This window comes from Callithrix jacchus, chromosome 9, assembly GCF_049354715.1.
Source record: "Callithrix jacchus isolate 240 chromosome 9, calJac240_pri, whole genome shotgun sequence".
Taxonomy (NCBI): domain Eukaryota; kingdom Metazoa; phylum Chordata; class Mammalia; order Primates; family Cebidae; genus Callithrix; species Callithrix jacchus.
In genome coordinates, this window is record NC_133510.1 from 34,216,464 (window position 1) to 34,237,000 (window position 20,537).

At 37.2% G+C, this 20,537-nt stretch overlaps 1 protein-coding gene across 2 annotated transcripts in view; it reads right to left on the bottom strand.

Moving 5' to 3' along the window:
• Positions 1 to 20,537, bottom strand: part of PDZRN4 (PDZ domain containing ring finger 4) — a 412,538-nt gene that overhangs the window by 122,000 nt on the left and 270,001 nt on the right. Inside the window, exon 1 of one of the 2 annotated variants that reach the window (XM_017975991.4) lies at positions 12,030 to 12,358. The exons of the other annotated variant lie outside the window; for it this stretch is intronic. Coding sequence (XP_017831480.3) covers positions 12,030 to 12,098 — 69 coding nt within the window. The 5' untranslated portion in view covers positions 12,099 to 12,358. Of the gene's footprint in view, positions 1 to 12,029; positions 12,359 to 20,537 lie in introns of those variants that run through there. 2 annotated transcript variants of the gene reach the window in all.

Consider the following 20,537-nt stretch of genomic DNA (forward strand, 5'->3'; position numbering starts at 1 on the left):
TTTATACTAAAGAGGAGCATATATAAAATAAATAATTTGACAATTTAGCCATACTTCACTATTTCATTGATAGATAAAAATCATGTAAAATAAAAACACATATATTAAGCTATTTTTTACACAAAATAGTGAATTCAATTTTACAGCATAGAAGGCAGCAAAAGGTGACACATAACAATTACCGTCAATAATTGATTCATTTAATTGTACACAGATACGTCCTATTTTAGATGCCTTATTTTAATTTTCATCTATGCTACAGACAATTATCATCACTATGACATCTCATGACATTTTGTTCCACCCTCTCTCTCACACACACAGAGAACTAATATTGCTCTTTGCACCACAGTTATTTGCATGCACATCCATTACTAAAGTCTGCTGGATAGTAACCCCCTTGAGGGCAGGGATCCCATCTTATTATCCTGTGTATCACCTTCATCATCTGACTCTGGAGACAGGATTCATTTAATATTTGGTCATGTTCCTTTACTTGAGAAATATTTGTAGAGGTACCGAGTTAGAGTCTGAGGATGCAGAGATTGAAGATAGGGTCTTTGAAACCTAGAGATTTGGAGATCAGTGAATCTGCAAGTAAACTGAGAAAACAATAGCATTTGGTACATATTATCACAGAGATATGCACTGGCTACCTTGGAAAGACAAAATGAAGGACCTACACAAGTCCAAGGACTCTAGGAAGATTTCCTGGACAAGACAATGTCTGAACCACATGAGGAGTACTACAACTTACTCAGATGAAGAAAAATGGGAGGATTCTGGAAGGAAAGAACAGCTTAGTGTGTTAGTTGGTTTGACAGTTGAATAATAAAAATTCTATCATTTTCTGTCATGACTCGAGACCTTAAGATAAGGTCCTAATATGCTAGGTCTGCATAAACCGAGGTAATGAAATGCTTGGTCTGGGATAAGAGGGCCAGTAAGAGGAGCTCAGTTGGGCTGAAGAAAGAGCCTTGGGGTAAAGGAAGGTTTTGTTTTTGGACAAAAAGCAATGACTGTTTCCTCAGTTCTAAGGGGAAAGTTCTCTCCAATATCTTATTGTTTCTGAAATTGGGATATAGCTTGCAATCAATATGCATGTTAAAATGTGTTTGTCAATCCCTCTCCACCAACTGTCCTAAATTTGATGATGAACCTTATAATTAAAATGTGTCTTAAAATAGGTAGCATCTTCAATATCAAGAAAATATAGCATATGCAGTTTCTTCAATGATTTTATTTTCAAACAGAACTCAGTGAATACTGGGGACAATAACAAAATGTTTCCTTGGTGAATGCAGTTTTCACTATGTCTCCACTCCCATTCTTTGACTCAATTTGTATTAAATACTGCTCTGGGCCAGACACTACATGGGATGTAGGATGGCATAGGTGGCAGCAGGACCAAATACACACACCGAAGCATCTGACTATACTTTAAGTTGTGAAGCATGATGGAAGAGAATCATTAAGAAAAGTGAACTCTCTCTGTCCTGGACTCAATGAAGACTTCACAGATGGCAAACCTTGGATTGAGTCATAAGAAATTAGGGTTTTTACCATTAAAAGGGTGGGGGAGGGGAAGTAGGAAAGGCACTCTAGGCATGACTTTGTGATGAAAGACAAAGAGATGAGAAAAATCACAGTGTCTTAAATAGAAAGTTATAGTTTTCTTAGGTTAAAATTTGAGCTGTTAGAAAAGACTGAGGAAAGACTGTGAGGGCCTCTTCATGGAAGACATGGATTTGTGGAAAAGTTGGGGAAAGGCTTTCAAGCCCTCAAAAGTGTACTGATGACCTCTCATAGGTGAGGTAATTTCACTGAAGGTACTAAAATGGTGAAGAAAGAAATAGTAGCGAGGACTTCTCTTCCTATGCCAAAAAGGGCATCCTCTTTAGACCCTTTCAAGGAAAAACAATTTAAAAAGCACTTTTGTTGATTCACTTACTTCTTTCTTCCGTTCCTCTCCTCCATTCCTTCTTCTATTTTTTTTCTTTATGAGATACTTATTGAGTACCTACTATGTGTGAAATATTCAACATTTGTAGATAAGTTCAGTGGCTAAATATGAAATGTGACATTTGGTATTTACAATAAAATGAACATGAACTCTTAACATTAGGCAGATCCTGATTTGAACTCCAGGTGTCCTGCAGGCTAACAATATGCATTTGTTACTTGATCACTTTGTGCCTCAGTTTTCTCAACTGTAAAATGGGGACAGTGTTACCTATCTCACTGAAATGATATCCTAACTATAAAAATGACCACTTTTGGCATGCCTGTAATGTGTTATACCCTTTAAACATATTATCTCACTTAATACTCAACAGAACACTTCCAGGTTGAGACTCATCAATTAAACAGAGGCTTATTGAAGTTAAGTAACTCATAGTCAGAGAGAAGACTGCTTGATTCAAAAGTCTCTATTGTTTCCTCTATGCACAGTGCTTTTCCTCATGCTGAGCATGGTATTTAGTATCCAGTCACCAAAGACAGTAACACTCCCATGTGCTATCTTAGTAAAACATTTTTATTTCTTTCCATGTTGTCTTAACACTGAGGCTCACAAGTGCATAGGCAAAGTCAACTTCAAAGATTATAAACATGACTCAATCAGGAAATAAACAGCATACTTGAGCAAATGGCAAAATCTACCTATTGTAGGTCAAGTTAGCATGGCTGTGCTCTTTTAATTAAAGTACTAAGCAAATAATATTTGTACATGTTCTATGATTAAAATTGACTTAAGACCCTATGTGACCTCAGGGTCCTCAGGGTGACTTGTGTCTTGCAGGGATGACGGGCACTAACTCCATTCACTTTCGTGTGGAGATCAAGAACCTCAATTACTATAGTCATTCCATATCCTGCTTTAGACTGGCTGTCCCCATTTCCCCAAAATATGTCCTGTAAGTCATCTTTCTGTGACTTGGCTCTTACAATACATCCTGGACATCAAACGCACTACCTTTGACTAAATGGTATGCAATGATTATGCTGAAGCAAAAAACATAACCCTTGGCTCCTAATCTAGGCCATTCAGAATAATATCCAATGTCTGGCTGTTCCATAAAGTCTTTGAGATGCCCCTTGCTCATAGAGAACTATCTTTTCTCTGCCACGTCCACTGTACTAGGGTCATATCTTTCCACATTTTCTTCTAATTTCTTCATGATACATTCCTGGAAGATTAACTTTTTTTCTTTATGCTTCTTTTGTGTCTTGTGTTACTATCTAGCAAAGTCCTGAGCATAAAAGCAAGTGCAGAGTAATTATTTTTGGTATTCAGTGAAAAATGCTCTTTCCAAAACTTTGCTTTACCTAAAAAAAAATAACATCTGAATTCTGCCATGATTCAATTATAGAAAAACATGAACTGTCACTGATTAAAATAATGGTCTTTCATCTGTAGATTTATTATTTTTTAAACCATACTAAGTAGTTTAAAATTCTCTTTGTTCATATCCTCTTGAGAGAGTCTTTTTGGCTGTTGTTAATAAAGATATCTGAAACAGACCCTAAAAAGCCTTGGGAGTGAGAGGTTAGTTCAGAAAAAAAAAAAAAAAATCTAATTTCCACTGAGATGAGAACGAATTTCCCAAATAAATAAATAAATAAAGCCCTACAATGTTTCTAGAAAGCTACATAAAGCAGAAGGGAGGGGGAAAAACAAAGCTTCACAGGACCTAAACAACCATAGAGCAAGATTTACAGCTTGTTGCAGAATCGCACAAATTAGCAATTAGGTGTTACGCATCGAATTACAGGAGAATATGGGGCTGCCACCTTTTAAGCTTTCTGTTGAGGGAGACAATAAACTCTTCATAATAACCCTTTTAAGGCTGGTATTCCATATTGAAAGTGATAGAATTAAGAAAGAAGAAATAGAGTTGGAAAGGAGATGAGATAGGACAGGTTATATTGATAATTTTGGAAACGTCGCATTTAGATATAAAAAACACAGCTGCATTTGAATGATCTATAATTCTAAACCTGAAGACATGATTGTTATCCAGTGCTACTCTAAATCCACATGAGTCACAAGAAGAGGATATTTCTTAAGAATAACACCTAAAATTCTCAAGGTACATGCCCTAGGATGGATAATGAGAGAAAACAGTGCCTGCAAAAAACTGAATGATTGAGGCAGGTCCTGTTTGGGGCAATGTGCTCACTTTTTCCCCATGAATTCTAAACATGTCAAGAGTATAGAATCTTCATAAAACCACAAGCTGGGGACCTCTTTTGACTGACTACCTAGTGATTTCATTCTTGTTTCTTTCTTAATCATTTAATCAGATTGATTACATACCTATTAAATAACTTGTGAAAATTCAATATATGAAAATCTACTTATATAAAATGAATGTACTGGACAGTGATTGACTGTTGTGGAAGGATTTTGCACTATCAATTAATCTTTGTTCTTAATTACTTAATAACACTTGCAAAGAAATCACCGTTTGCCAAAGATATGCAGTTCATTTGTTACTAACATGATTGGAAATGAATAACAAATGTGCAGGTTAAATAATTATGTAAATAAGATCATCTGTTTTGGAAATATTTGTAACAAAAATTGAAATTAAATAATTTTCTAATGAGATTATCCTACTTCACCAGCAAATTCAGGTGAGTTGAAGAGTCAAATATCTAGGCATATTTTGTAGCTAAGTTTTTAGTATCATTCCTCCCTTGTGTATAATCTGGAAACAGTGAAAATGTTTTTCTACAGTATTTCATCTAAATAGAAAGACATGCAATTAGAGATGGCTGACTTTCTCTTAGGCCTAGATCAATTAAATAAAACAGTGAAAATATAAATAAATTATATATTTTTTATAAAATATGATATTTTGATCTTTCTATGAAGAAAGGGCACTTCACATATTAAACCTACCTAAATTAATTATAATCATTAAAATATTTATTTTTATAAAAGGTGTTTTGCATATCAAAACCACTCTGACATTTAAGATTTTATTCAAAGGTCCAGAATAAGGAACATTCTAGCTAAACATCCATGTTTTATTTTTTAATTACTGTATAATCATCATCATCTGAACATCATAGTTCAAGAGGTAAAATCAACTTATCTTACTTTTTAAACAAAAGGTAATGATATCTTTCATTTTTCATATTCCCAATTTTAAGTAATTTTGCATTCAACGAAACAGGCCAAGAAAAGCTTTACTCCAATGGTAGCAGTAACTTCATTTGTGATAATCTGTCATATCTCAAATTCCTGAAAGTGCCATCAATCTCTTCTTTGAATCCACCATTTTTTGGATTATTTTTCCAAATTTTTGTACTGAAATGGTCTGTGATCATCACTGGGTTAGGCTCTCTAGTAAGCCAGTGTCAAGATGACAGTGATTATAGTGTAGTGTGCAAATGTTTACTAAGGAGTGTTCTCTTTGTGCAAGGGACAGGAAAGAACCAGGATTGGGCAGGAGGACTAACTGTGAGGCCCAATACCAGCTAAAGAGAGCTCTGGAGCTCAAATTGCCTTTCAGAGTGTCTCAGGTCAGGCTTGGGGGCAGAAGATGGCCAGACCTACATGTACTTGCATCAATACATCATTGGATATGGGCCTCCCAGGAAGGGGCATGATGTTGGATAAGAGACTCTAGGTAGCTAAGACAGTTAAAGTAGAGCTGACAGTTAAAGGCTTTTGCTGACAGCATGCCCAGCAGCTGGAGCAAGTCTGGTCTAAAGAGAGATCTGAGCAGCACATAGCACATTTTCAAATCCAAAGACACTGTGGTTCTTATCATACACGCTAATGCAATTGACTACACTGGCCACTGTTTTTACATTTCTTTCGTCTTGACTTCTCCCACAACTTTCTGCTCATTTTCCTTCTCACTCTGTAACAATATCAGTCTACTCTTGTTCTTTCTTCTTATTGGCCTGTTTTCAATGCTTATGCCTCTCCTCACTTTTCAGTTCTTCTTACTTAGCACATTTGCCTACGTGATCTCATCCAACAGACACCTATATGCTAGGTTTTAGTTTTGAATATTCGCTATTCCACTGTCCCTGGACATTGCTTAGATAACCTGGAAATGAAATCAACAATCTCCTCTTCCTTTTCAGAACACACTTAGCTTCTTTTATTTCTTCTCTCTGTAAACTTCATGACATCATGACATCAACCCAGTCTCAAAAGCCAGATATCTATTGAAATTACCTCTGAGTAGGCCTCGCTTTTGTTCTCCTTTTGAATTCTTTTGACTAACTTAGCCTTTTCAGCAGCTTCCTGGTTGGTTTCCCTTGTTGTAGTCTTGCTGTAACACACCATCCCCAAATCAAGCCCACTGACCCAAAACACACACCATAGCCAAATCCACAATTGAACTCTTATCACGGTTCTCTTTCTCTTAAAAAAAAATGAACAAAAAATTGGAACATGGGAAATTCTTTAGGGTCTGGTCTTGAGCACTCTCAGGCCACATCCATGGACTCCACCTCCTACTTGAGCACTTAGCAACACCAATTGCTTATAGTTTCCAGCCCCCAATCCATAGACATCTACTGCCTGTTTGCCACCTCTATGGGCTTTTTAAAAACCCTCTTATTGTTTTAGTTTATTCTCCCTTCTTCTCCCCCACTCCCCAAGCACCCACCATGCTGAGCAGCACCTTTGCATTTCTAAAGCTGTCTGTCAATATCTCTGTTGATTTAATATTTACCACGTTAAATTGAACATTCTCTGCTTATGCCTCTCTTATGCTACCAGACTGTGCATTTCTCAGAAGCAAGAACTATCACACGACAAAGTTCAGGACTTGGCACATATTAAGCAATCAGAGCTTACCCAAAGCTTTTGAACTGAACCACATGTCTAGAGTTTAAGGTATGTGCTGGGTGGTGGACAAAAGCAAGCCATGATTATGGTGCATCTTCACTTGTTATTCTAATTTTAAGGAACAGACACTTCATTCTAGCAAACTCCCAAGCTCCCCACAAATGTTCCTTTGTATCCTTCCCCCATTATTAGTGTCCTACTTCCCAATATAAATTTCTGAGACCACAAAAACCTAACTGAACCTTCAACTTTATGCACAAGGTTCTTCGCCCTGGTTTAATCAGCTGTTAGGTATAGAATAGAGAGGAAGACAGAATGATATGGTCCTTTGCCAGAAGCTGTGGATAGGGTACTTTAACTCTTTTTTTTGAGATGGAGTCTTGCTCTGTTACCCACATTGGAGTGAGTGCAGTGGCACAATCTCGGCTCACTGCAATATCTCTGCCTCCCAGGTTCAAGTGATTCTCCTGCCTCAGCCTCCTGAGTAAGTGGACTATAGGCACCCGCCACCATGTCTGGCTAAGTTTTGTATTTTTAGTACAGATGGGGTTTCACCATATTGGCTAGGCTGGTCTCGAACTCTTGACCTTGTGATCCTCCGACCTTGGCCTTCCAAAGTGCTGGGATTATGGAAGTGAGCCACCGTACCTAACAAGTAGTTTAATTCTAAAGAGGCTACAGATGAGTAGGGCATCCTGGCGACTCCTAATGAGTATCTGCTGTGAGAGTGAAGGCAAAAGGACAAACAAGCACCTGGCTTGCCCTCCAGATGCTTATAATTCACTCATACGCAATTGACTATAGTACCAGACAGACAAACATATAAAAGGAGTCCCAACATGGGAGAGATTAATTTTTTTAATTTTCTGTAATTGCAGAAATCTCTCTGCACAAGGAGACATTTGAAAAACTAGTGATAGAAGAAAATAGTGGTAGAGATGAATATAAGGTGTATTCCACAATGGCTGAAGAAATGGAACTAAGTTACAAGGGTCCAAACTGGGAGATCGACCTTAAGAGAAAAGCAAAAAATAGAATCTAGAGCAATTACAAATTGCATTAGGGGAAGAATAGTAAGAGAGAAAATTGGAAAGAAACCTAGGAGCAGCTCAAGAGGCCTTGAATACTGGAATAAGAAGTGTTTACTTCATTTTATAGTAATTGGAAGCCATTAAACATTTTCTAGAAAATTATTCCAGCAGCAGCCATCAGGGTGGACCAGCACAATGACAAATTCTAGGAGACAAAATTCTTACCATGGTATCAGAGAGAGTTAATAAAAGGATTTGTGATTATGGGAAGGCAGGAATCGATGCTGGGAATGTGCACAAATAAGAGCCAGGGAAGCCACTGTGTGGGTGGAGAAGGCAGAAGTGGCCCTTTTCATTCAGTGGTTTTGAGTTTTGTTAAAAGCAAAAGGGAGGGTGAGACCTTCATTGGCACTAAGGAACATAGGAAAAGGATGAAGTGTGGGGGAAAAGGTTATGAGATTATGAGTTGGGGTTACATGGTATCAGTAAAAATAAATTTCTGAAAGATCTAGGACAGCACCCAGAGAAGGGAGATTCTATGAGATCCAGGAAACATTGTAGAATAGAGGAGACTTTAGCATATTTGAAAGCTATGGGAAGGGCTCCTGTAACTCTTTTTTTGGTATATTGTGAGGATTAAATAAGATGATGCTTAGGGAAAAGTGCTTAGCACAGTGTCTAGAATATTCTAAGTGCTCACCATTAGCTGCAGCCAATATTGTTACTTTCAACACAGGTTCTGTTTCAGTTTATGTTACTAATTCATAGATATGGGTGGTAGGGAGATCTCTTAGCCATGCCAAACCATTTATTAATGGACTCTGCTGTGCTGCAGTATCCACTTAGAAGAGAACAGCAGTCACAGTAGTGACATTGCCTGAGAACTAGTGCTAGTCTACTTCTGGTTTTCCTGAGATTGAAGGCAAATTAATTTCTTTACCCTGATGTGAGAAGAGAGTAAGAATAGAATCTTGCATATCACAATATAAGATTTAAATGAAATCCTATAAATAGCTTTTTGTTAACAGTATGGTCTTCTAAATATTTGCTCCCAATTTTAACACATTATTGAACACCAGTGAATATTGAATATCCCATCGATAATCACTATCATATAATCAATCACAAAGTTACATTTGATTTATGCATGAAAAATCAAGCTTAAATGTCATTAAAGGATGAATATACAATCTAACTCAGAAATGGATCTGTTATTAGGTCAGAAATACCTAACAAGCTATTGGAGCTCTCTTGGTCCAGGTAGCTACTTAATCAAATTAATAAAAAATCAGGCAGTTCAGTCTGTGTCAACAGAAGGACATTGTTCCCATTAACCACTTATTAATTCATAAGAGGTTAATAAATAACTTACTTTGAATAAAATAAGTCACTGCAGATGAAAACTGTGTCCGTGCACATATAAAAGTTAATAGGTGTGTAAAGACACATGAAAACTGCTTGGTGTGAAGGTTACTGGGTCTCCCCAAAACCTAGATTCTTGCATCTGTGTGCATACTGGAGCCTGATTGGCCCAACCCCAGTTAAAAATAATTTTCTTGAGGTGACATTCCATCTGTTGTGCCAATTGAAAGTCTTAGCTCCTCCAGAGGAGCAAAAAAATGAAGAAAATATAAACTTGACCTCATTTCACACCTAAGCACACCATTCTGATTGTTTTACTAGGCTCCTTGGCAAGCGCATTTGGTTTTGTTTACTGCAGTTATAAACCTGAAACTGCATTCCATGTGGCCTATATTATCAGGTCACTAAATCTAGAAAGAAACTGTGGAAAAGTTCAATATCATAATGATTCTATTATGAAGACATAAACATCATAAACATTTTTGCTGTTGGTCATCTATTTAGTAATTGCTGCTAATCTTAAACTTTCACACCTCCTGGTCCACTTTATTTTGCCTTAGCTCATAAAGAATAATAACAAAAGAAACAAAAAGGCAAATGATCTGAGAATTACAATTCTATAAATAAATATGATTTGGGCAATCAGGTGTTAGTGTTTGTGCCAGCAAGTTTATTTTAATACACAGCTAGAAATACTCAGGCTTCCAATCTCAAGCCACTTTTGTAAATAGTATCCTCTCTTATGGGAGAAGCTATGTGCCCTCCTGAACACCTGGTTAAGAACATGTTCACTTTCATGTGTGCTCTGAGCTGCCTTTCCTCCAAAGAAAAATAGAAACTAGTTTGCAGCACCTCACGGGGCTCCAGCGTATTATATGAGCCGATCACTGGTTTCCTTTGATATCTTATCTATTCCATTAACTCAATAAAATAGAAGGCAAAGCTGGGGACAAACTGTAGGAGGGCTCCCCTTGGAAAACACATGCAAGACCTTTAAGCTGGGGTTTTAGCTTATCTAATAAAAGCCAGTTAAATGGAAGCTAATACTTCATTTTCCACCCCCTTTATTAAAGATCATAAGTACTGCAACTCAGGAGAAAATAAAATAAATATATGGAGGAGTAGAGGTAGAGGCAATAAAGGGCATGGCTTATCTATTTTCTCAAGATTTAGCAAGCACTTGAAGGCAAAACTCACAGACAAGCATTTTAAAAATCCATAACAAAGGCTCCTGCTTCTTAGCAAATACAGTGGTCCTTTCTGGCTGCAGTAATCCTGCTGGATTTTTTAGTAGAATATAAACCGCTTAACCTAGGGATAATCAGGTAGGATGCCACTTACCACTCTCTCCATATTATACTTTTGTATAAATTTAGTAATTCAGAGAAGAAAAAAAAGATCGATGAATCCACCCCTCTGCTCCTCCACCACCCAAAGAAAAACAATACAGGAACTCAAACTCTAACAACCAAACTAAAGGAAAGTGTTCCACCTAGAGACTGTTTTCATGAGTCAAAGTGAATGAGAGCTCATCTAGGAAATGAATATTATTTTAGCCTATCCTTGCAAGTTTGTACTAAGAAACAAAGCAAAAGGTATTGCCCCTGGTGTAATTAACAATGTTAATCTTCTTTTTCCTCTCTGTGGTGATAAAGCAGTCATTTTTATATTTAATTAATGCAGAGGATCATTTTGGAAACTGGCTAATGAGCCTCTGATCACATTACCATGAAAATGTGCATTAACATTGCAACTGAGGAGGTTGTTTCATGTGTAGCAAATCCACTTTGTAATTAGCCCACTGTGAAATGAATCATGTCAGGGGGAGATCTGAGGGAGCCAGTAGTCAGTGGGCACTTGGCTACTGCTGTGCCATGGGCCACTGGCATCCCAAGCATGATCTTTCATCAGCAATCTTGTCTAAGAACAAATGTAGTATTGTGTCATCTTTGGGACAAACTGGAAGAAGGGAGAAATAAACTTTATTTTGCTAGATAAGAAATTTGAACTTGAGCATACACTCCCAGGGGAACCTGCCCCAGTAAAATGATAAGTTAAGAAAATTCTGTTAAAACTATGAAGGCTTAGGATCTAGTTTTCTTATTTTTTATTCTGAAAAGCCCTCAGATACACATAAAAGAGACATCTAAATTTATACCTTTTTTCCTAAGTCAAACCTACAGTTATTGCAATAAGCTCTCAAAATTAATTTCTTGTGTGAAACAAACAAAAACATTATAAAAAGGATCTAAGAACAAGTGGTAAGAAAATTTCTTTATGTCCTTTTTCAGCCAGGACATAGCATATATATTTTTTTCTCATGTAACACAAAATTATTAGGTCTCCTTAAACCAAAGCACAAATTCTCAATTCATCCAATAATTTCCTCTGGCTAACAAGATTTGGCAGGAAACTTCTCCTGTCTATTGAAAATAACTGAGATCATACACCCATTAAACCCCAATATTTATGCAGACAATGATAAAATCGATTTTCAAATGTCAACAGTATTCCAAAATGAAAGAGGTAACTCAAAATATTACAGACATGGATCTCAGTGCTACTCCTGTTATGTGACTGACATCTTGGCAGTAGATACACAAAATGTTAAAAAGAATCCCACAGGAAGTCATCTGAAGGGGGAGTGGCAAGAAAGCTGAAAACTGTCACCCAAAACCAAAATAAAAAGCCCCAACCAGCAAGTCTGCCCTCAATTCTGAAGTGTACCATAAGAAAAAATAAAGCTAGCCAGAATTCATTTACCGTTCAGACAACACAAAGCCTGGCTCTTAGTTGCTGGTCTCAGACCCTGCACTCACCTGGGAAACTTCATATAGCAGTTTGTAGTGTTCCTCTCTTTTCTGAAAAGTGCACAAATTGCAGCCCATTCTAAGAAGCAGAGAGAGAGAGCAAATCTTCTAATTTCCCCAGAACTGAAAGGCAAGTGAACTGAAAGGGAATCACCCTCCAGACTTGACTACTGTTTTTCATCAGTCACTTCAGCCCAGAAACACAGACAAACCGCTGTTAGCTGGAAGCATAAGCCAGAGTGGTGTGTAGCAGCATGCTCTTCTTCGCTTTCCCTAAGTATCTTGCACTCACGGATACACACACAGAGTTTCCAGTCAGTTCATGGCAACACTCTCCCGTCTCTGCATCAGTGCACATGACTACACAGATTCCAGCTCATGAATATTAATAGTGCCTCATTGATTATTTATGACAGAACATGTTAGCAGGGAGGGGTGTCATAGCTGCTGCTGATGACAGATGAATATTCACTAATTAAGAAGCAAATGTAGTGTGGTTAAACAAAATTCACTTGTGTCAATACCATCTCTGTTTATTAAGGGTAGAGGGGTTGCACATAGGGCATTAAAAAAATACACTTAATTTCTCCACTGATATAAGCTTTTAATATGGGAGTAAGAAATTCAGAAACAGAAATATACTTAGTTTACATCTCTATGCTCTGCAACAACAACAAGAAATATTTTTAGCATTATTAAACCTAAGGGAAAATGAGCAGGGACAATTATTTACGTTTATAAAATAAACAGAGAAGCAAAGAAAAATATGGGGTGATATGGAAAAGGAAGAGAAGGCAGGGGCATCATTCAGTTTTAATTCTGATACCACAAAAATAACTGAATAGTTCATATGTAAAGACCATTACTTACTAAGGAGGAAATAAGGGATATTATCTTAATTCTAAAGAACATTCAGCAAGTATTAGCAGATGATACATGTACAGATAATTAATATTTTAATTAGATAACCAGGGCCCATCTATTGACTATATATTTGTAGCATATAATACATGTAGAGCTATATTCACAAAGTAGACCAATACAATGCCTTTTCTAAGAAAAATTTCATATGACTATAGTATTTATGCTAATTTTATTAAAGTCATATATAATATTTTAGAAAGCTGCTACTGGCAATATTTAAACTTGAATGTAATGCACAATGACTCCATATATAATTCTATATTTAGAGTTCATAATGATCAAAGGTGAACAGAGACTTAAAAACTAATGTTAGATGTTTAGATAACAGAAGTAATGCATTTAATTTCACACTTTTGCAAATGTATGTGTTGTATTGCAAGCTGGCAGATTTTTTCCCTTAAAGATATACTACAAACAGATAAAGCAAATAATAAAAGAAAATTTCTTTTGTTCCCACACTGACTTATCCACAGCCTCTGCTAATTAAGAAGTATGTCCTTGTTCCAGCACATCTTTAAACTGGACAGGATAGCAGGTGGGTTCCAAAGCAAAAATAATTACTTGGAAACTGATGACTTTGGTTAGGAATTACATTGGATATTAAGATTTTTAATTGCTCATCACCGACGTATAGCTACTTTTTGGGGTCCAGTTTCCTAAAAGCGCTTTGTCAAATGTTTAGAATTAATAACAGGAAATGATTCTAATGAGCACTAATTGTTAACAAATTGGCTTTGCAACTAGCAACACCTCAACACCAGCAAGTAGCAAGGAGATGAACAATCATTTGCTGCTTATCAGTTGTTTCCCATGGGATGTAATAATCCGATTTTCTGGGCCTAATTTCACCTAACAGCTTGGATGAAAGCCAAGCTGAGAGACCTACATGAAAGTGGCATCATAATTGGGAACAGTGTGTTTGAAAAAAGTTCACCAGGACTTCCTGCAGATTAGAAACCACTTGTAGGAGATATTAATTTTAGAACTTGATTCCTTTATTGAAAGAATGTTTTCAAAAAGGTATTTGAGTGGTCTTTATAAAAATTAATGGTGGGTCAGACTTGGTGGCTAATGCCTGTAATCTCAGTACTTTGGGAGGCTGAGACGGGTGGATCACAACATCAGGAGTTCAAGATCAGCCTAGCCAATATGGTGAAAACCCATCTCTACTAAAAAATACAAAAACTAGCTGGGTGTGGTGGCGCATGCCTGTAGTCCCAGCTATTCAGGAGGCTGAGGCAGGAGAATTGCTTGAACCTGGGAGGCAAAGGCTGCAGTGAGCCGAGATTGTGCCACTGCACTCCAGCCTGGGTGACAGAGCAAGGCTTCATCTCCAGAAAACCAACCAACCAACCAAACAAACCAAATTAATGGTAGCCACAAACATAAGCAATCTCCTTCTCCTCAGGTGCAGCTGTAAAATATAAATGTCTGACACTTTCAAACATTTTAATTTCTCTAAGCCTCTATATCACTTCCCATGAAGTGTTGTCATGCTAGAGTTCACATCTTCAACGCAAACATTGACTATTTCTTTGAAGGATTCTACATTGCTGCATTGTGAAAGAATTATTGATTTTCAGATGTTCATACTCTATATTTTTTAAAAAGTCAAATCAAGGAGTTAGAGTGCAGTAAGGCAAGGATGGCTCACCCATCTATCAATGAAAATGTCTGCTTTCTCCACTGACAAAATTCTTTTGTGTGATAGGTTTTGGAAAGCTAAGTAAGAAACTTAATTATCAAAACTGTTTCTTGTTGGAACTTTCTTCTCTTTAAATGCCGTTCGGATTTAAAGAACAATTAAAAGATCATAGCTTTAAAAATATTTTCTTGGCCAGGCATGGTGGCTGACATCTGTAATCCCAGCACTTTGGGAGGTTGAGGCAGGTGGATCACAAGATCAGAAGTTCAAGACCAGCCTGCCCAACATGGTCTAACACCATCTCTTCTAAAAATACAAAAACTATTCTTGTGTCAGTTTTCTGAGGATGATGTTCTCCAGATTCATTCATGTCCCTACAAATGACACAAACTCATCATTTCTGATTGCTGCATAATATTCCATGGTGTATATGTGCCACATTTCATCCTCAGCAAACTGACACAAGAACAGAAAACGAAACACCGCATATTCTCACTCATAGGTGGGTGATGAAAAATGAGAATGCATGGACACAGAGAGAAGAGTACTAAACACTGGGGTCTATTGGGGGGAAATGGGGAGGGCCAGTGAGAGGGGGAGGTGGGGAGGGATAGCCTGGGGAGAAATGCCAAATGTGGGTGAAGGGGAGAAAGAAAGCAAAACACACTGCCATGTGTGTACCTATGCAACTGTCTTGCATGTTCTGCACATGTACCTCCAAACCTAAAATGCAATAAAAAATTAAAACAAAACAAAACAAAACAAAAAACTATTTTTTTTAAGTAACAAGACAGTAAATTACTACTTTCCTAAATTCTTACTGAGAAAATAAAGAGATTGTAGAAGAGGCTTTAGAAGTTATAAATACTAGCTATGCCTATATAACCCATGGCCAAAACAAAGACTTTAATAAAGTATTTATTTCTTAAAAAAAAAAAAATACAAAAACTAGCCAGGTGTGGCGGTAGGTGCCTGTAATCCCAGCTACTTGAGAGGCTGAGGCAGGAGAATGCTTAAAACTGGAAGACGGAAGTTGTAGCGAACCGAGATCGCATCACTGCATTCTAGCCTGGGTAAAAGAGCAAAACTCCATTTCAATAATAAAAAAAAAATTGTTACTTATCAAAAGTAAAGAATCAATGGTCTAGGGAAGTAAGCAATTTCAAATAGAAGCTCATCCTCCAGCAGTTCCTCCTTTACTCATTCCTAGTCCCTCTATTCTTGTGTTTCTATCTCAGGAAGCAAGAGCAGCTTTTCCAATCATGTATCAAATGCTGCCCTTGGCCCATTTACCCTGGAGAGATTCCACCTTCTGCTACTAATGAACTCACCCCATAGAACTGAAGAGTGACTTGGGAAAGGGAGATAAATTATTCCAGAGTTCCATAAATTTCACTAGAATATGAGGGTTGTTTTCCAATAACTAAATGGCTAAATCTTGCACTGGAGCATAAAGTGCGAAGTAGACAGGGATGAAACCATTTATTTGAAAACTGCCCTGAAAATGCAAATAGAGCAGATATTATCTGTCTTGGGCAATAATAATATGGGATAAAAAAATAAATAGGGAATGAAGGACTATCTTTCCAAGTATCCTTAGAAAACAAACTCATTAAAATGTAAAAACATACGTCATATGTGTATTTCAAGATATACTTACTTATTTTAAATGCCTTTAACTTGTGTGAGTTTACTGCACACAAATGCATTGACATTCAAAATAGGACACATTTGTCAAGATCTAGACTGATGTGTAAGAGGCTAAACTGGCAAGTGAAAGGAAGGAATCCAACATTTTTCTTGCTTTTTCTGTATAAACTGTATTACTGAGTAGCTAAGAGTAGATGAGAGGGAGTTTCTCTTCATAGAATTATTCTGGATAATAGTTGAAGAATAAATGATAGACTGTCATGCAGCAGCCCTTCATTCATTCATGGATCTAAGTGCTGTGAATGAATGGCGTCTAGCATGACACGCTCGCACACACACACGACGAGTGTACATTATGTGCCACCTGAGAGAGGAAACTCACACGGCCCTTAAATTAGCCTTTCTAAATGTGAGCAAATGTCCAGAGAATGCAGAGGATAGAGGAGCAGAGTAAGCTACACCATGGGGATGCAATCGGCTAAATTCAGACTGTGAGCAACACTACATAGACAGGTACACATTCCAGTTTCAGAGAGATAAAGAGAAAGGGAGACAAAAGGTGAAGAGGAAGTGTATAGATTTCAAGAGACTTTAATAACAATAAAAAGTCAGTACTCTAAATTTTTACCTATACACGTCATTTGGTTGATAAAATTCTAAATAAAAATAGGAAAATGATTACCGAAAAGTCAGGATGGTGGTTACTCTTTAGGAAGGGACACCAGAAAGTTTCAGCATTGCCAACAAAGTTCTAACTCCTGATTGGGTCAGTCATTTTCCTAGGTGGTCACATTAGGATTCATTAAACTGACACTTGTTATTGGTATTTTCTATATTTTTGTTATATTTAACAGTAAAACTTTTAAAAGACTAATTTACAAAAGAGGCTGTGCCTGTGTCTCGTCCCTGGTGGCCCATGTAGTACATAATTGTGCCCCTTACCAACAGAGGAATAGAAAAGCTAAAGGGGACTATTCTGAATCACCAATCCCATTGAGCCTGTGACAGCTGTCATAAATTTCAGACGATGGCGTACTTTTGCCTTTTGCAGAGACTCCAGTGTTCTTTTCCTCTGCCGGTGTGGAAGTTCCGAACATAACTCTGCTTGATTACCCTCTCTTTATCCTTGCCACTGCACATGCAGATCTTCCAACTCTGCCTGCCACCTATTTTGACATGTGGCTTAAAAATTTCTAGTCCCCAACCAGCATTCGTTTCAGGAGATACTTTCGTGCTTTCGAATATTAGTGAACACATAGCTGCCTAACATTTTCTATAGTGAAATACCCTTATAATAGTCATAAAGACAAAGAACCTGAGGCCCAGAGAGACCGCGACTTGTGGAAGGTCAACCTGAGTAATGAAATCTGAACTGAGTTTTCCAGTGACAAATTCTGTGGTGGAATTCAATGTCTAACATCCTAAGCTGTTCCTCTTACAGAGGAAGCTAGAGCTATACCAACATGTCTTTACTCGATGATTGAGGAAATGGAGGACAGCACTTGAAAGTGCTGAAATTAAAGAAAACAAAAGAGAATAAATTTCAAAGACAGATGTAGCTTAAAATAAGGGCAGTGGCTCATGATTAAAGATGTAAACTTTATGTACTAAAATGCTGAAATTTTTTGAATGTCACAGCTCAATATCTTTAATCAGCTAATGTCCTACAATAAAGAAATTAGGAGCTGTACCTGAACACGCACTAGGACGACCAACTTATCTTCATGTGCCTGGGACTTTGTTGGGTTTGGCACCGAAAGTTTTAAATCCTGAAATTCCTTAGCTCTGCACAAACTGGTCATTTGAATGCATGATTCTTTTTTCAGGCTCCAGCAAAGCTGAACTGCTATATACATGTCTACATTTCCCTACCTGTGGTCCAGATTTTACCTCATTCTGCTTATTCTTTGGAAATCCCATAAATTAAACTATCCACATCATTGTCCAGTTTAAAGGCTCCTTCCTTCTTGGTCTCATCAACTGTAACTTCTTCAACTTCTGAATTCTCTGTGCATTTTATTCCTACCTATTTGAAGGCACAAATTACTTTTCCTTCACATCACTTTTAGATGCATGCTTTACCTCTCTTATTGGATTATAAGACACGTAAGAGCAACATTAACATATAATTGATCTTTGAGCCCCCCAAACTCCTAGCATTGTACCTTTCACATTCTGTGCCTTCTATAAACATATATTGAATAAGTGAGTTTAATTGGGAGATGACAGCATACCTGAGTTGGGAAAACTGACATAAATTTATGTTTGTAACACACAGTAGCAATGGCTAATTGCTATATGACATTTTCTCCCATAGGATTGCTACAAGAGTATTAAAGAATATTCTTAATATTCAAGAATATTAAAATACTGAAAGGCTATGAGCATAAACCATTTTAATTTGATCCAATTCCATAAACATAAATTTGAAAGTTTATGAAGAGAAACATCTGTGACAGGTCTATAAATGAGTACGTATGATTCAGATGTGCTTTGCCAGTTGTGTTGCACAGAAGTACTCACTGTGTAAATGTGATGTGCACACACACACACACACACACACCTATTTCTTTTCTATGTAAAGAACATAATACATTCGGAGTAATAATTCTGATGTTCTATTTCTTTCTTTTAATGCACAATGTGTAAATAAGGCAGACATAAGTGTACCAGAAACCAATAATGACATCTGAGCATGATTTCACGCGATCATAAAACAGGGTGTCCAGTGACATTTCTGTGAGGTCTATGTATGACTACGAAACAAGCCCAGTATAAAGTTGGCTTTCTTGCTTTGATCATATAGCGACCAAGGTACCATGTTTGGATAATGTCACACCATTCAGCATCATCACAGTTAGTATGTAGGGTTTCCACTGAATGCTACTATCATTATTTTTAGTCCTGCAGAATTAGTCTAGCAAAGCTCAGTACATACTTTCATTCAACCAGTATTTATTGAATAGTGTTATGAATACAGCCTAGTGATAATACCTAGACATTTTAAAAAACACGAGCTAACACGTACTACATTTTGTATGTCATTGTTCCAGCACTATATGGTATTAATTGTATTTAGTTCCCACATTAACATTCTGAGGTGTGCACTATTAATATCTGCTCTTCACATGGGCAGTAAATAGGTCATATAAGTAGTAAATGAGGGAGCCAGGATTCAAACCCCAACAATTTGCATCTGACACTTAACCAGAACTTTCCATTCCTGTAACTCAGAGACAGTCATCATTACAACAAATTCCTAGAGGGCCAGAAGAAGGAATTCTGCTGATGCTCATAGCACACTGAGATGTGAGGATTCCCCTGAGGACCAGAATCATAGTCTAAAATTAACTTCCAGGTTCCATGTTGTGTCCTCAAGCCTGGCTGCATAAAATAGATTGAATAAAACCTAAGCAATTTCATAACCTTACTCCACTCCAGTGGTGATGGGGTATTGCTACATTGAATATGTACTGATAACTGTAGAATGTTTTTCCTTCTTGGTATTTATTATGGTAGGGAATATATGGATTGCTATTAGGACAATCATTTTATGTCTCTGTTTTAAGAAATAATCAACAGCTACTTAATAAAGGTAAATTTGGAGGTTTAAGAAAAGTGAAGGTAAAGATTTACTAACGACTCTTGAATATAAATCTCCAGACTTAGTTTACCTCTTAATTTCAGGCCCATCAATTCATTGACTACTGATATTTCCATTGGGGCTATTCAAAGCATATTAAATATACTTACCAAAACTTAACTCATGGTTCTCTTCCCCCATAACTGCTGCTCTACATGATCGCCACATCACAGAAAGGCCTGACTATTCCCAGGTGCTCAAGTTTGAGGTTTGAGCATTTGCCTTTGCTCTTCCCCCTTCTTACACCTAGTGACAAGGCTCTGTCAACCCGAACTGCTCAGTCTTTCCTTCCTTCCTTTCATCCTCTCCTATGCAACTTTCCTAGGTTCAGGATATCATCTTCTCTCAGTCGCTTATGAGCATTTGGTGTGAGAAACAAGTTCTTGATTTTTTGCTCTTCCTGATTTCTTGACCCTGCTTCCCTGGTCACAGCCCCTCTCACTCTCACTCCTGCTATCATACACACACACATATACACATGCACGCACATGTGCATGTACACAAAAGAGAACACAAAACAGAAATTTCTGCTTCAAGAACAAAGATGTAAACTTCGTAACCAACTCTGCTAACATGACTCTGTCTTTTTGGTATGTTTGTATCTTTTCTGAGAATGTGGACAATTCTGTCTGGTACTATGTGTTCATTCCTCTCT